The 16,708-nt window shown below is 47.1% G+C and overlaps 2 protein-coding genes across 4 annotated transcripts in view; one reads left to right on the top strand and one right to left on the bottom strand.

The window, feature by feature from the left end:
* Window positions 1-1,442: 1,442 nt before the first annotated feature.
* On the bottom strand, window positions 1,443-7,198 carry dhrs7cb (dehydrogenase/reductase (SDR family) member 7Cb). The gene is made up of 7 exons (XM_070927239.1): window positions 7,076-7,198; window positions 5,356-5,512; window positions 4,527-4,639; window positions 3,594-3,804; window positions 3,390-3,482; window positions 2,030-2,191; window positions 1,443-1,844 (listed from the first exon to the last, which is right to left on the bottom strand). The coding sequence occupies exons 2-7, from the start codon at window positions 5,507-5,509 to the stop codon at window positions 1,636-1,638; spliced, it is 942 nt and encodes a 313-aa protein (XP_070783340.1). The 5' UTR covers window positions 5,510-5,512; window positions 7,076-7,198; the 3' UTR covers window positions 1,443-1,635.
* A 1,691-nt stretch (window positions 7,199-8,889) lies between these two features.
* The window catches only part of mprip (myosin phosphatase Rho interacting protein), a 35,670-nt gene continuing 27,851 nt past the window's right edge, over window positions 8,890-16,708 (top strand). For all 3 annotated transcript variants that reach the window (XM_070926717.1, XM_070926718.1, XM_070926716.1), the window contains exons 1-3: window positions 8,890-9,145; window positions 13,752-13,829; window positions 14,123-14,188. In XM_070926717.1, the coding sequence (XP_070782818.1) occupies window positions 9,023-9,145; window positions 13,752-13,829; window positions 14,123-14,188 (267 nt within the window). In that variant the 5' untranslated portion in view covers window positions 8,890-9,022. The remainder of the gene's footprint in view (window positions 9,146-13,751; window positions 13,830-14,122; window positions 14,189-16,708) is intronic.

Here is a 16,708-nt window from a genome sequence, read left to right as displayed (position 1 = left end):
GGGAAAGTGCCCCCAAGAGCCAATGAACGGTGCGTCACAGTTCAGAAGAAAACGGGTCAAGATTCATCACTCGAAGTCTGTTCGTCGGTTGTTTCATAGTCGACAATTTAGGAGAGTTAGAGTGAGTGATTCAAAAGGGGGCAAACACTGGGACACGCTGCTCCCCCACAGATAACTGGCTGTGAAAGGGGGGGGGGGGGGGGGTCTGAGAAAGGCTGCAAAGTGTCGTCGATAATTGTGTGTTGCTGCCACCTAGAGGACGTGCAGAGAAAGACGTTGACACTGGTGACTCCATTAGAAATAAAGGTCCCGCATTCAAACCATTTTTATACGTCAAGCATGATCAGCAGAATGTACATGATTCACTATCACTGCCGTGTTGACGTGTAACCTGTAACGTTGCAGCTGGTTGGGGTTGTTTTACATTCACGTGCGACAGCGCCGCATTAACGCACGCCTGGATCACTATCTTGCACGTGTGTGCTGTCCCTGCACAAACCAACCAAACACGGGAATAAAGATGATTCTGAGTACATATTGCCGGGCAGCTTAACTTTTAACAATGCGCGTCAAGTACTATGGCCGTCCGATAAGTGTGGTGCAGTAAAAAGCGCAGTATTTGCCTCTGAAGGGTTGTGGAGCGGAGGTATAGAGTAAATGAAGTTCGTAATAATTAGGACTTTATTGTGAGATTCAGCTGTTGCTGAAATGCAAATGCCGATGAATTCAAGTACTTTACTTCGAAAAGCATCCATCTGGATTCGTGAGGTTTGCGCACAGTTTCAGAGAGGAAATGTAAGTGTTCTGTCACTCACCTCATGGATCACGTGACTGACGAAATGGGATTCCACTCAGGCCCGATTGTACATCAGCCTGGATGTTTGAGTTTGGATCTTTCATGTGACGTTCTGGCGTCTTTCATAAGGCCTCATAGGATCCAAGTCCTCGTGGGCTTTCTTTGCTTCCATGAAGGAAAATAGAAGCACTGAAGTGAAATACAAGTACCTCAAAATTGCTTCATATCGGCTGCCTTTTCCGCCTGCAAATACCAGCGGCGCACATGTACTGTGTTTCTGTACACGCAGTGAATCTGCATCAATCTTTTCATGTGAAAAAAAAACAACAACGCACAGTGCACACGTGGCAGGATGCAAGACGAACATTTATTACATTTGCTTGATTTGCCCCGCTCTTAATCCGCCATGGCGGTTTCTTCTAACAGGACGCCATTACAATACACACAATGCATCAGCTCATCCCAGATCAGTCTTCTTATTTCGTTTTGGTTTGTCATTTTCAACATATTTGATACTTTAATGTTCTGTGAGGGCTCATATGTCAAGCCAGGACTGAATATACCCACTAGGGGGCCCAAAGTTGTTGTGGGCCACTGCTATTGACCCCCCTCCTCCACCACCACCACCACCACCACCTCTCTCTTGTCTTAGGCCCTGGTATTAATATACTTTCTGTGCATTGTGTCTGTAAGCAAAATATATACAAAGATTAAGTTAAGTTAAATAAATTTGAACTGATCTGGGATCCAAGCGCTTTGCCCACATACCACATCTACCATCTCCAAACGGTCCAATGCGCCATTTCACATCTCCGCGTGACTCCAGCCTCTCCCCTCCCCTAATGCATCTGCTCGGCCAGGGCCGAGTCCTTCACTCCGGCGGCCAGCACAGCGAAGAGGAAGGAGGGGAGGAGGGAGCGGAGGTGGAGGGCCACCCAGGGGATGGGGTGGGCCAGCACGACCTCCTTCCTCTTCCTGTTCACCGTTTGCATAATCTCATTGGCCAGGACGGACGGGCGCACGCCATGGGTCAGCTGCTTGGCGATAACTGTGGAGGAACAGATGCATTCAGATTTGTCTTTGACTACAAAACATGGATGTTAAACAGCATGTTTTTCAGTTTTCTCGACTCCCAAAAGCAAACGACATTTCCCATGAACTGAGCTACCTTTGTAATGGCTTTCCATATATCGTTACGCCTTCAGTCACCTCCAGACCGGTTCTTTTACTCACATGCAGCCAGGGAGTTTGCTTTAGGGGCGGGCTCCTCGACAGGCAGCGGGTCGGAGGCGTCGATGAAGGTGTGGCTGATGGTGCTGACGACTATTCCATACTCCTCCACTTCAGCCCGCAGGCAGTCGAAGAAGGCCTGCGCCGCGTGCTTGGATGCGGCATCTGACAGGCGCACACACAGTCATGTTTCCGTCACTTCAGGGGACATTACATTGACTTCCATTCATTTCCTGGGGACATATCCTAAGCCCAACCACGACCACTACTTGCCTAAACCTAACCCTTACCCTCACCTTAACCTAAACCATACCTAACCCTAATCTTAAAACCAAGGCCTCACCCTAAAATGTAATGATTTACATTATGGGGACTTGGCGATTTGTCCCTAAAAGGAAGGGCGAGTCCCCACAATGTGACTGTGTAAACAGATTTATGCCCACACAACAAAGGTAAGACACGCTCACACACACACACACACACAGTAATTGTTGTGCACAAACACAAAAGAGGTGTGACACAGCCGTCTCATTCCATACATTGCAGGGGACATACTTTGTCTAATGGCTTTCTGTCACAGGAAGCCTTCCTGTCTGTTACACTGCGCCGTAAGAACAAAACTACTATGTTTGAAACCTCAGTGGCGTTGGTACTATTTTATTTCTACCTATGTGTAAGCATTAAAGGGAACATTAAAGTGTCTAGCCATGTGAACGCTTTTGGTTTGATGTTTTTGGTCCAGGCATTTAAGATATTCATCCGTGAGACTGCTGCCTCCACGTCATAACAGTGGAGGTGAATGGAATTTTGTTTGTGGTGCCTGTGGTAGGCTTTCTCGCAAAGCAAGTGTTCACCTCACTTCGACTAGCTGGGCCACCTGTGCAGACGCTAGCTGTGAGTTAGCTAGCGATGCTTGGTATTCAGTCCGATACAACAGCCCTGCGATGTCTTCCTACCTTCGTGGAGCTTATAACGTTCAGTTCAGAGAGGTGCCACACATGTGTCGGACCAAATAATAGAAACGCCTGTCGGTATAACGCAATGGAAATTTCAGCAGCACCACGGCCCCCGCATCCTCCAAAAGCCACGACCACACAGCCCAATCAACACCCCTCTAAAACAGTCTCGACAGAAACTGAACGTTAATAGCGCACGTTTAACTAATCAGGAGGTGATGATGCGACATCTCATAAAACAAATCACATTACACATGAAGTGACTTCTATACAGTTGCTGGCGGGCCCTACCCACCTCGAATGGCTAGATGCCACAAGAGGAGTGTGCGAAAAATATATGTACTTCCTGATTTAGGTGAACCAGCGCCTTTAAATCTGGTTGAGAAAAGCTTCTATTGGCGACTCACATGAACTTCTGAAGGGGACCGCCAGTCTTCCCTGGATGCTGTTGACCAGCACAATGTGCCCCGATCTTCTTGAGATCATTGTCGGAAGAACACCTGCCAAATTAGCATTTAGATTAAAAAAAACAAAAAACAAAACAACAATATCATAAAAATAGGATTGTAGCCTTTTTTGGTTATGATTTTGCTCAGGAGTCTCCCGCCCACCTTTGGCCAGAGTGCTGGGGCCGAAGTAGTTCATGTCCATGACGTTTCTGTCCAGTTCCAGGGAGACGCTCTGCACGGGGGCCTTCAGTTTCACGCTGCTGTTACAGATCAGCACATCCACGCAGCCGTAACACTCCGCCACCTCCGCCACCACGTCCTCCATGCTGTCCATATCACTGAAGTCCAGGATCACCAGCTTTGGGGCAAACGTCTGCAGGGGGCAAGAAAGATAAATAAATAAAAACATCTTTGTGGGGAAGGTAAATGAGCCATGATCTCCGGCCAATGATAAACCCGAGAACAATCTCAGCAGTAACCAGAAATCAGTTGATTTGTATCGTTGACAGCTAAAACACCATTGGTTCATATATGTGCATACTGTTATCTATTTATGTACTTTTTCCCCATATAGACACACATCTGCTCTGGCCGGTGTACATTAGATAGATGGAGGACAGTGTGCTGTCAGAGAGGATATCCTGCTATTGTGTTGACAAAAGGAGGAAGCGGTGATCTGGGTTGGGGGCGTAGAGGATTATGATAAAAACAAGGACAGAAGCTGCTATTCTCTCGCTTAAAACTTTAAACCCACCGCGCCATGTCCATGTCGTGCGTTAATTCCTCGCGACTGCTCGAGGGATCTTTGTGGTATGGCGAGGGCTTTGCTCTCCGATAAGAACCCGCCACCGTGCTGTCCCAAAGTTCCCAGTGTGCATAAATAGACATGAGAGGGTCGTGTGTACTGGAGCAGCCATAGTGAACGATTTGTTTCTCAGCTGGGTGGTTTGCCAGATAAAAGGGGGTGACTCAGCACCACGAGAGAGAGTAATGGTTTTCGTTTGGAAGGGTTTCCTCGGAGTCTGGCATGTTTATGACGTTTCAAACTGAGACTAATGCCGGTGCGCGGCGTGCGCATTTATTCGATTTCCTCACCTCCCCGGGGTCAGCGTCATTCGTCAGAGAGTCGTACAGGGACTCCAGCTTATCCCAGCTCGCCCCGCACAGGATCAGCCGGGCACCGCCCTTGTGGAAGAGATGGGCACACTCTGAACAGGAAAGGGAAACACACATGTCGAATGACTTATCTATTCACTTAAAGGAAGGAGTGTGACATTTTGTGACATCTGCCCTCCTGCTAGAGAGTTAGATAAGAGGATTGATACCACTCTCGTGTCTGCATGCTAAATATGAAGCTACAGCCAGCGGTTAGCTTCGCTTAACATAAAGAGTGAAAACCGGGGTGCAGCTAGCCTTGAGGTGTCCAAAGGATGGACTCCAGGAACTTACTGCCCCCGGCCAAGAAGCAGTCCAGCACATTAGCCAACATGAGGAGATATAATATATTAATTAGTGAGCTTTAGAGGTGCTGGTAGGCGGGTAGCTTCCTTTCCACATTGCCAGGCTCGCTGTTTGCTTTCTGTCTTTATGCTAAGCTAAGCTAACAGCTGGCTGTAGCTTCATATCGTCTAACTCTCAGCAAGAAAGCAGAAATGTAGAAAGGTTGCCATTTACATGCAGTTCAGAGCAACACACTTTGGATTTAGTCTGCAACACAATAACCACCAAATGGCAGAAATCCAAGGTCTGAATCTATTCCCAAGTCAATTGTCCCTTTGCCCCCAAGGCTTACAAGTCTAGTGAAATTTCATGGAATCTGCTTTTGAGACCGGCAGACAGAGAAACTAACAAAATAAAAAAAGGATGAAAACAAAACCTCCATGGCAATGGAAGTAAGGTTGAAAGCACAAGTGGGATCATTTACCCGTTCCCACCCCGGACACTGAATCCGTGATCACCACCACTTTGTTCCGCACCAGGGACTTGGACATGAACTGCATGACCTCATTGTAGATGTAGTACACCCCCGCCGCCACGACAATCAGCAGGGGCAACACCATCACGGAGGGCAGGGCCATGTTCTGTAGGGGACAGAGCACAGGGTCAGTGCAGGGGGAAGCTACAGGCCTACTGGCCTGAATCAGAGGAGCCGGCAGGACAGCTCAGATCAGGTTTTAGCCCCCCCCCCCCGAGGTGCGTCTCACTCTAACTAATACAGTGTCAATAACAAATAGCACATCAAATTGAAAGTAAGTGCAGATCTGAAAGCTGAAGATCCATTCTCCAAATGATTTTCTGTACTCCTCTTCTCTGTTTGGTATTGATTCAATCACACCAAAAATGGACGATGGGCTTTAATCAGGATTCGCCTTATCAGTGTACTTCAGGAAAACAGCGTTCCTTATGTTTTGCTGGCTCAGTGTTCATCAGCATGATCTGTCAGAGACAATCGCGTCGTGTGCGACAGTAACATTCCCAAATGCGTTCCGGAAACAGCAAAGGCCACGAAGCAATACAATTCTCCGTGCCGTGTGTGTCTCTTCCTGTCTGCACCGCTGAGGCTGAAGTGTGTTGTGAATGTAGCGCTAGAGCCAGCAGCCAATTAGTATAGCTTAGCACAAAGACTCGCAAGGGGAAACAGCTAAAACCCACCCACCAGCGTTTCTGAAGCTCTCTATTTGACACATTATATCTCACTGGTGTAATCAATGCAAAAAGCGTGTAAAAATTACAATTTGCGTTTTACAGGGGGGGGGGGGGGGGGGGACTCCACTTCCCTGACAACTTGTCCCGACCAAGAAATAGCACATAGCTCCTCTATGAAACCGCCACATAGGCACAACACAGCAGACTGGATATAACGTGATGATTAGTGAGCGTCAGAGGTGCCTTTGGACGTGGACAGGCTGGCTGTTTCCCCCTGTTGCTTTCACTCTTTGTGCTAAGCTAACTGGCTGCCGACTCCAGCTCCACGTTAACTGTGCAAATGTGAGAGTGGCATTGCGCTTCTCATCTAACGCTCCGCAAGCAATCGCCTTTCCCAAAATGTCAAACTATTACTTTAAAGTGGACGCGAGGCAGCGTGCTAAAGCCAGAGAAGTGTGAACTAATTCCTTGCCCAGAGCCATTTGTACTTTTCCATACGTCTAAAAATACTTCCAGGCTGTGACTGTGACAAACTATAGTTTTCTGCTCTAAATGTGTTAAGGCCCCCGAGGGAAGAATTTGCATTCGGAGGCCTTGATATAAAAGTTACCATGTGAAGTGAGTTTGAGGAGAACAGCTAAATATATTCTGCCACAGAATGCCTTTTCACTATGTCACCTCCAGGATATTGTCATAGGATACCCCAAGGGGTGGGGGGTGGGGGGGGGCAACCGGGTAGGCTCACATTTATAAGCAATGGATGACCTTACTTGTCCTGCTTTACTTGGGAAACACTTTAAGATAGCCCCTAATCCACATTAAAACTAGTATTTATGATGACTCCAGAGAACCCACTTCCCAGCTCAGCCCCACATTTGGGCAGACACACGATTGGATCCCAGAGGGTTAGTCAGCCTGTGAGTGCACATCTATAGCAACCACACAACACACACACACACACACACACCTGTAATCTGTGTTATTCTTGGTCCACTTACAGCACGAACTGGGAGCTAATCCTTCAGCAGGACTGGCTGTTGTTTTTTTTCCCCCCGGGTTTAGTTAGGTAACAGAGGCACCTTCTCCTCCCTCTATGTCCCCCACACAGCTCTGTTCCTCAGTCTGTCCGCCCGTCTGTCCGGCTGCTGTCCCCTGGAACCTGCTGCTTATAATAGCCCCCTGCTTGAGTCAGCCATTAATAGTAGTATCTGAGGCATCCCTCCCTTGTTGCCAGCATGAAGGGATGGACGACAAGTGAGAGTCTCAGTTCCACTTTGTGTTAAGGGGCAAATGTTTGCATTATACTGCTGTTTTAAAGTCAGTAATGTTTTCCAACTAATCAATTACTCTCTTATTAATAAAGCATGTAATGCAGAAATACCTTGACTAAGAGAGACAGATCATTTCCCTACTCTTTCCTAGGGCCAGATACAGCTTGAAGACTGAATTACTTAGAATTGAATTTGGCTACCCAGCCATATAAAGTTGTCAAAATTAGCTCCACCTCAAGCAACTTGTTTGAAAACCTGTTCGCACATGAATGCATCAGTATATATAGTATAAAACATGGAAAATGCATTGTCATATATTAAAATAACCAACTGTATATGAAGTAGTTTAGCATTAATTCCTGCTTGAGCCACTACAGTATTAAAATAGCACCAGTAATGATAATGCAATGTCATTAGCAGCAATGACACAAAACACACAATAATGTAACAGTGTGAAAAGCATGCAGTTATAGTACTTGTAAAATACTTTAAGGACATTTAGCTGTGTTTAGCTTGTTTAATTTTACTTATTTCGCCTCTGCACTGTGTACTTTTACTTGAGTAGAATTTTGAATTAGAAACTTATTTAGTACTTAGCTGTTGTATTGCTTATTTTACTTGAGTTAAGGAGGAAAGTGTGAATTGGTTTTGAGCTTTTGAGGTGTGACACTAGGAATCTGACATAATGTCAAATTAAATAGGCTTTAAAAAGCATCTAAATCTTGTAAGGTTATCCTCCTTTCTAAGGGTCAGTAACTGTGTTCTCTCTATGGGCGGCGACAGCGAGCAGTTATCGCGAGACTCCATAGAATTCCAGGAGCTTGTGTGTGCGCTCTCTCCGCTCCCCCCTCGCTCCATTGGGAAAGAAGAAAATAAACCTATTGCTGCTAAACAGGCTAGTTATGGAACCAAACCCCAAATACTCATTTGGCCCTCTGTGACTGGCCAAGAGTTGCGTTCCCCGCATGCGGCGTCTCTACCTGGGAGAAAAGCACGGGTACCGTTCAGAGTTTCGGACCGTCTTTTTTTTTTTTTAAGTCAAGTTAAATACGCCAGCCAGGAGAGAATTTCATTAGCTAGCCTCTCTGCGAGCTAGCTAACTGGGCTAACCCGTAGCCTAGCAAAGAAGCACTGGGTGAACTTCGCATGGACTGACTGCTGCGGCTGGGATAGTAGCCTGCTGTCTGACTGCAAGCTGGGTTGGGCCGTTCACATGGGAGTTACTTTTGTTACTTAATGGACACCGTCGCCTCGGAGCTCGAAGGCGATAACTGTGTGCAAATGTTGTTTTTGCGGCGTCCGTCGCGTTATTGATTTTTTTTTTTTTAGGAGATCCACTGGCAAGCTAACAGGATATTAGCCACCTTCCCTCGCCTCTGCTTTGTGGTTGCAGGCCATGGACTGAAAAGCATTCATCACTGACTGAGTGGTGATGAGAAGGCTGGCTTGATGGCAGCTAATTATTTATCGGGAAGCAGCAATTGGATACGACCAAACGGACAGAATAAGCGTTCGATTTGAAACGTTGTTCCCGGAACACTTCAACAAATGCATCGGAGCTCCGGGGCTTTTGCGAAGTTGGGATAACGTTGGAAGACACGCACGCAAGAAAACAGCGGGATTACAACGCCACCGAGGAGCTACCCCCGGGAGTTTGAACAGAGGCGAAATATAATGTCTGCCGCAAAAGAAAACCCTTGCAGGAAATTCCAGGCGAACTTCTTCAACAAAAGCAAATGTCAAAACTGCTTCAAGCCGCGGGAGTTGCATCTCTTGACGGACCAGGACTTGACCCAGGTAAGCAGCGCATGCTACGAACAATAATACTATTAATAACATTCAGACCCCCCCGTTTTTTTTTAATAGTTTAAAGCCCCGTCAGTGATTGCCAGCCAATCATTTCCAAGACCTGCCAAACTTTGGGAAGCGAAAAACGATTATCGTCTGGTGACTGTGTAACCAGCTTGTCAGCAATGTAGGCTGGCAGCCACATCCGCGTAGCTTTTAAAACGCCTTGATTGCCTTCTTAACATCTGTTTTTATGTTTTTAATTTTAAAGGGTTATCAACGGCCCTCCGAGTTAGATATCAGAGTGGATGTGTAATGAGCAGCAGGGTGTCCACTAGAGAGGCTGTCACGTCTGTATGTGGTGCAATCAACCCGAAAGCACTTGGTAAGCAATAGTGCAATTACTGCTGTGGTGTAGAGGAAATTAGGGTGTTTGTTTAGTCTGAGACACAAGGCATCCATGGGCTCCTAAGCTCTTCCTTGTGCCTCTCTCTCTCTCCATGTGACTGAACCAGAGCGGTGAAAGTGGAACTCCCGTGGATTCCTCCTCACCACGATGGTTACATTCGCCTGCCAGTTTGGTCCCTGTGATTGATCGTGTAACCTTCAGCTGTTGTTTATCTGCAGTTGTTTTTTTTGTTTGTTCGTTTGTTCTTTTTAACATGCGTGCCCCGGGCAGACTAGAGGCCACTATGTGGAAGCTAGTGGGGATCTGGATGAAGTCCCTGTTCCTCTCTCCCTCAGATCATTAGTTTAGTCTCTGTTGTGTCCTGTAATTGATCCCAGACGTGAGGCCCAGATGGGCCCTTGAACGCGGCTCAAGAGCCAAAACAGCAACGTCAGCATCCTCCTCTCCTCCATGAGTGTGTGTGTGTGTGGGGGACACACACACACATGCACACACTTGCTCTCTTTTTCAAAAGTAGGTATGGCCTGCTGCACTTCAGTTTATTGCAGGGTAACCCTTTCAGATGCAAGGCTCCTCAGTCAGGACAGGCAGCTCGCGGTTGCATCACTCCCTCTAATCTCTCTGTGACCCGGCCCGCACTCTCTCCCGCAACCCGGAACCACAGTGGCTCACTACCCCGGCCTTCAAGAATAATACCGGCCGTCGGCCCTTGGCTCATCACTGTTACCCCAGCCGTCCACAGGCTGTTGGAAAACTGTCTCCAGTCTGTCAGCCATCCAAACAGTTAGCAGGGAGCTCAGTTGCACAAGCAGGATTTGTAAGGACTCTGGAAGTCCTCAAACCAGTTGCCGCTATGCACCAGGCGTAAAGCTGCATTATGTAACTCCACATAAACAGTGTTCAACTTCTGAGCCTTGTCCAGCAGGCCCAAGGTGAGGGCTAGGTTTTGTGAAATGTTCCCAGGGAAGAAACTGATTCGGGCCAACCTAGAGGAGATAAACTCAATAACCCAGTGAGAAGAAAGCCCCCGTAAAGCTGTGTATTGCTGTTAAAACACCATGAATAGGTGATTTAGCTAAGTGAATTTGAGCCCTAAATTAAATGCACATTATGTAGAACTTAAAGGGAGTCGGAGCTCGAAAAGCAGCTCTGAAACAGATAGCCCACATGGAAAAGTTATGCAAAGGGAAGAGAGCTCAATGTCGGAAGGACAGTATCCAATATAAACAATCTCTTTGTTCAACACTGCTAGAATAAAAGGTGGGCCGGGGGAGGGGGGCTGCTGCCGGAGCTCGAGCGCATTCTTTTATTTCAGTCAGTGTGCCTCCAAAAGGAGTTTTTATTTCCCCCACGAGTTCCTAGTCCGTTGTCACGGTTTTCACCCGGTCACATGAATTGTCTATCCCCAGAGAGCCGAGATGTTCGCTGGCTTGGCGGGCCCCCACCCCGTCTGGGGGGAAAGCGGTCACGCTGTCCGGGAGAGGTGGTGGGAGGCAGGGCAGTGATGGAGGATGCAGGCAGGATAAGGTTTTACGTATACGTGGGAGGGACGGAGAAAAGACGGGCGGAGATGTGATGGGACCTTAAGGAGAGGGAGCGGGAGTCACAGGGAGAGGAAGGAAGCGTGGGGTTGGAAGGAGTAGAGTTTCCCAACGTCCCACCATGTGAGGTCATACGGATGCGCTGTTGAATCAAATATAACAGAGCCTCTTAGCTTTAACGCATACCAAATGTTCCCGTTACCGACTGCAGGCTGTTCTCAGAGTTGTTTTCATCACTCAAGGATAGACGTCATCACTTGAACTTCATGCCAAATAGACTATAGCTCATGCCTGTGGCTCTGTCCCAGCCTAATTGTGTTTCTGTACGAGCTTTTGTATGTAGGATCGCCGTCGGTGATGAAAGACTTTCACAAGGGTCTGCTGGTGTCACATTCAGCTGCGTTTGTTTTTGTCACCCACATCCTGGTCAGTGACAACGGCACTCCTGCTAGAATGAACCCGCTCTTCTGAGTCGCTGCCCCAACTACCTTCAGGATAGATAGATCTGCAAACACTGGCCTCATATTGTAGTCCAGACTGGGGAAACACTGAAGACACTGACGCATTATTACCTTTTTATTATGGTTGAGTGCTTCCATGTAGCAGCAAAGTTAAGAGGCCAACTTTCTGTCATCTGTATCCGCGATCGCTCCTTCATTGTCACTAATGCCAATCACACAGCATTGTGTAGTCCCTGATGTAGTTATGTTTATGCTGTTGAGTGTCGGCACAATTACAGAACACTTTGAAGCTCTGCCAGGGAAGCGCCTGTAGCCTTTGTTAGACAGCAGTTATGTCTGGCTGAAAGAAGTCAGTGAGAGCGCCTGTAATGTTGTGCTCAATTGCACCAAAAGTCAAAATGAATCTTACTTATAATTGTATTCGCCACAGTGTTTGCATTCTTTCATTCACTTCGTGATGCGAGCGAGGGTGGAATGGTTCCCCTTTCGTCGTTACTGAATATGGGGCAGCCGTTTTGAATTCACAGCAGAGGGTTTGCGGTGGAAGCGGCTTTGCTAGGTGTCCGTTACTGAAAAAGAGGAGATAACTGAGCCTGTTTCACAACTTGCTTAATGTTGTATTGCCTCTCAATAATCTCCACTGGCTTAAGAAACCTGCAGAAGAAAACACAAGCTGACCAATCATTGTTCCTGCGCTCCCCATGTGGCATCTCCGTAGCCTGTTTTAGACCCGATTATGTAGTTACATTTGTAACGTCAGCTCCATCCATAGGCTCCGTAGTCTGTGCATGCGGCAAATATATCTGAATGTGTCTGTTTATGTTGACACTCAATACATTTAAGTTTACATTACATTACAATACATTACTTTTTTTTTTTTTCATTCTTTACACAACTGTTCAAACATTGTCATGTTTCATGTAACACTTTGAATGCCTTCCAGGAGAGACTGTCTGAATATGTGCGCCACTATCCCAATATGTGCGCCACTATCCCCATAATAATTTCCGACGAAGTTGGACAACGCGACACATGAGCCAGTTCAAGCACACATTTGTCGCACAGCACCATGTAGCGCATGCAGTGTGCCAATGCCACTGGTTACTTTGCAGTCGTCAACCCACAGGGGAGATGAGTTGAGATAAGTTTTTATAATATATCAGCGTTCATTTGGACCACAAGTGTGTGAGCGCATGCAGGGATGTGCGTTCCTCCTCCTCCTGTTCTTTCTGAAACAACCGTCCCGTGCTTTCTCCCTCTCTCATAGTGGTCGTCTCACGAGTGTCTGTACCCCTTTCGGGCTGTCTGACTCTGTGCAGGACCTCCAGAACATGAGTGAAATCGCTTGTCATCATCCGCCAAATCAGCAGACTGATTTTGATTTATCTGGGTCACGACACGCAGCCCCTCTAAAATGATCTTTTTTTCCCTTTTTTTTTTTTAATGGTTTCACCTCGTGAAAAACGGCCTTCATGGGCACGTCCACACAAGCTCAAACAAGGCATGTATAGATTTATAGCAGGCATGCAGTGACATGGAGCGGTAACAGGGCCAGTATTAGAAGAGCAGACTAATAATCGGAGCCTTCTGGCAGAGACGTTTTTAGGTGTGAGTGCTGGTACGAGAGCCGCTCGCTAATGGTTAACACTTGCAGAGAGACTGTCAGTGTTAATGGAGAGCAAAGAGCAGCAGTTTAAAGGGCCTACCCGCCGCCCACTGGGAGCGGGCTCCATGTTTACATGTTTCCACGTCTTTTGAGCCCTTCTGCCTCCTGAGGTAGTACGTGTTTTGTTTGTTTTGAGTGTGCCAGTCAGTCAGTCAGTCAGTCAGCGTTTGTCACACTGGTCTCCTCTGCTGTGGGGAAACAGGAAAGAGAGGCACTCAGGCATGTCATCAAACAGAGCTGATTACAGCGAAAGGCTCCCTAACCGGTTGTGTGTGTGTGTGTGTGTGTGTGTGTGTGTGTGTGTGTGTGTGTGTGTGTGTGTGTGTGTGTGTGTGTGTGTGTGTGTGTATGTGTTTGTGTGTGGCTGCAAAATGCACTGTGAGAACGGAGGCAACATCTGGACCCCAAAAGGCTCTCTTCTCTTTCTCTTTTTTTTACGCCATCTCTCTCCCTCCCAACCCCCCCTCAGCTCACACTCTCTTCCAGTTTTAATGATTACCTAAATTGCTCTTTTTCTCTCCCCCTCTCTCCTTTACAGGCTAAACCTATTTACGGTGGATGGCTGTGCTTGGCCCCCGAGGGAACTGACTTCGACAATCCTATGCAGAGGTCCCGGGTAAGAGCATGCATACTTACACACACAATGTATACACATATATATACGCTGATACCTGCCCTTAATTAATGGAAATTTACTGCAGTAGGAATACTGAACAAGCTCCATTCACCTTACAGCCTCTCCTGAAGTGAGGCTACACTTTAATGCTGAATAGTTTTTGGTATTGAAGAGGAGCAACATGGTTGTGTGTGTGTGTGTGTGTGTGTGTGTGTGTGTGTGTGTGTGTGTGTGTGTGTGTGTGTGTGTTTCAAAATCCGACTGCTCTGATCAGCATGTACTTCCCCTGACAGAAATGGCAGCGGAGATTCTTCGTGCTGTACGAACATGGCTGCCTGCGCTTTGCCCTGGACGAATCGGTAAGTAACAAGCCTCATGCACTGTTAGGACTTCTCCTCGTCTCCTTCCATAGGAGCCGCATTGTGAGGCTGGACCTAAAGCCTTGGAAACAGCATACTTACATGCTTGTTTTGGTTGTGTGTAGCGGCAGCGTTAGGGGTCGTAATTTTAGAACACGAGTAGTTAAAGTTGCCCTGTGGGGTTTTCTTGTGGACAAACAAATGTATGTTTACATCCAGTATTTCGTATTGAAGCCCATCGTGTGTGTTCTTGAGGCCTAGCAAACTAGTTGAATTTGCAACGCCCACTTTCGTTTGCATCCGTTGTTACTAGCTTGCGATCATCTTCTTCCCTGCCGTTTGCTGGCGCATGGCCACACTTCTCGGCCACCAACTGTCGATCCGTATAGCCTGAAACCAGATGGCAGGAGCGTGTATTGTGGGGCGTCTTGACATCTTCGGTCTGACTGGTTCTCGGAGACCCGTCACGTGGATCAGCATCGCCATGTGTCCTGTTAGTCACCGCTCTCAGCCGCAGCTTTACCTGTATCTTTGTCTTTCTACTCTTCATGGTTTTTTTGTAACACTTGTTATGTCCCTCACATTTCCTATTGTCTCTCATAGTGTGTTTCCCACTTAAACCTTTATATGTTGTGTGTGTGTGTGATCATTTAATGAAATGACAGGTGTGTTTTGTGTCTGCGTGTGTAAGAGTTATCATTCATCGAGTGTTCTCAGGTCTGCCGAGGGGGGTTGGCAAAAATCGTAAGGCTACAGTATAAGTCTCATGGAGGGTTAAATGGAGCAATTGAGGTACACAGGGTTTTTCTAAAAGAGCGACACAATAGTGCTGCAAAATCAGACTCTTCATAATTTCACATATGATATGCAAACTATGTCAGTAAAAACACATTTTGAAACTGATGGCACCATCGTAGCCAGGTGCCGGTGAGCGTTCTGCCGTGAAAGAGGCCTGAGAACTAAAGAGAGCCTGGGAAGTCGCCTCTCGGTGCCCACCATAAGCCTGTGTTTGTGGTGGTGTGTGTGTGTTTGTGTCGCCAGGGGAATGTGACACGGGTGACCAAACCCATGCTGGCCGATCTGGCTGGAAATTAGACTGCTTGTGTGTAAACACTGGGGGGCCACGCACTACCGGCCAGCAAACACACAGGCTTTTACTTTTACGTGTCGTGAAGACAGGCTCCCCCAAATCCAGCATAGCAAACACTTTCGACCAGCGACCCTGTTCTTCACAAGCTTGTCAAATGAAAGTGATGGACTCTCCCAGCAGGTGTGTCCCCGTAAGTGCTGACTTTGTAGTAGCCCGACTCTGCCTCTGTGGATAAGCCAGGCGTTTGAAGTCACATTTGGTGAATCTCTTTGTGCTGCCAGTGATGACAATGGGAGGAAACTCAGGTTGCGTTTCGCGCGCGCAGTTTCCACCGTGCAATGTGTTTCCAGTGACACCCAGGGCTGGTGTGCAGTTGTGTTTTCCTCTCATTGTAACAGTGATTCCAAAACTGTCCGCCTCCATTGTCCTTTGGTCTTTTCATGTGCTCCACAAGGCAGGAAAAACTGGGCCGTGGAAATGGCTGCTTTGTGCTCCGTACCCTGAGGATAGGAACTCCCCAAAACCGTGGAGCTGATAACGGCACATAAATGGTCTCGATCTCATCAAGCTCATCATTGTTTACCCAAACGGCTCGAGCCACCAGCGGAGGGCAGATATGATTTGTTTGGGGTCAGGGTAGAGGTTTTACATTCATCATACCCCATTCCTCTCATGTGGCTTTTATATAGTGGAGAGATTTACAGGAACCACGCCCACCCATTCTTTGTCTTAAGGCTCTTTTGATCACATTAGCTCTCTTGCTGTTGGTCAACACGCCTCTCATGGCGAGGAGGCTCATGCCACACAGTACACACATTTAAAAGCATTGTTATTTTTGGCTCCATATTGAATGGCGGCCATATCGAGTCACGAGAGCTCGAAGTCAAGTCTCCTCCTTCATGTTCTCGTTTTGTGCAACAGTTCTTGTTGTGGTCCACGACCGTCAGACATATATATATACTTGTGATTTCAAGATCTTACTTTTATTTATGGGATTGAATCACTTTAGCATAATTTAAGAATCGTTGGCATGGTAGAGAGAGCTCCAACTCTGAGGTGAGGTGATTTTCCAACTACTCGCATTGATAAAAACACAAAACCTTTCCCCCCTTTTAATGTTATGTGATGGGGAGGGAGAGAGGTATGTTTCTCTGGCGCACAAACATTATATGTCCTCAGCTTAGGCCTCCAGTAAACTGGAACTTGAACCAGTTATTCGCTACAGCTTTAAAGGAATAGTTCGACAGTTCCGCTTATTTGCGCTCTCGTACCTAAAGCCAGCCGCCGATAAGCTAAGCTAAGCTTAGCTTAGCCCGGCCATTTCCAAAAGGAGCTAAATTGGCCTGCCAGCTCCTCTAAAGCTTGTTAATTAAGACATACTATCTTATCTGCACAAAAATCTGTGTAAAAATGTCAGTGTGCGGTTTTAT

The sequence above is a fragment of the Enoplosus armatus genome, chromosome 20 (assembly GCF_043641665.1).
Source record: "Enoplosus armatus isolate fEnoArm2 chromosome 20, fEnoArm2.hap1, whole genome shotgun sequence".
Lineage (NCBI taxonomy): Eukaryota > Metazoa > Chordata > Actinopteri > Centrarchiformes > Enoplosidae > Enoplosus > Enoplosus armatus.
This window is presented reverse-complemented; position numbering and strand designations above follow the sequence as displayed.

What these genes read in the sequence shown, in the direction of transcription:
- dhrs7cb (XM_070927239.1), bottom strand. Translation starts at nt 5,509, where the DNA reads ATGGCCCTGCCCTCCGTGATGGTGTTGCCCCTGCTGATTGTCGTGGCG. An exon ending in AGTGTCCGGGGTGGGAACGG is followed by an intron (nt 4,640 to 5,355) that starts GTAAATGATCCC and finishes TTTCCTGTTCAG; the next exon opens with AGTGTGCCCATCTCTTCCAC. An exon ending in CCCCAGCACTCTGGCCAAAG is followed by an intron (nt 3,483 to 3,593) that starts GTGGGCGGGAGA and finishes CTAATTTGGCAG; the next exon opens with GTGTTCTTCCGACAATGATC.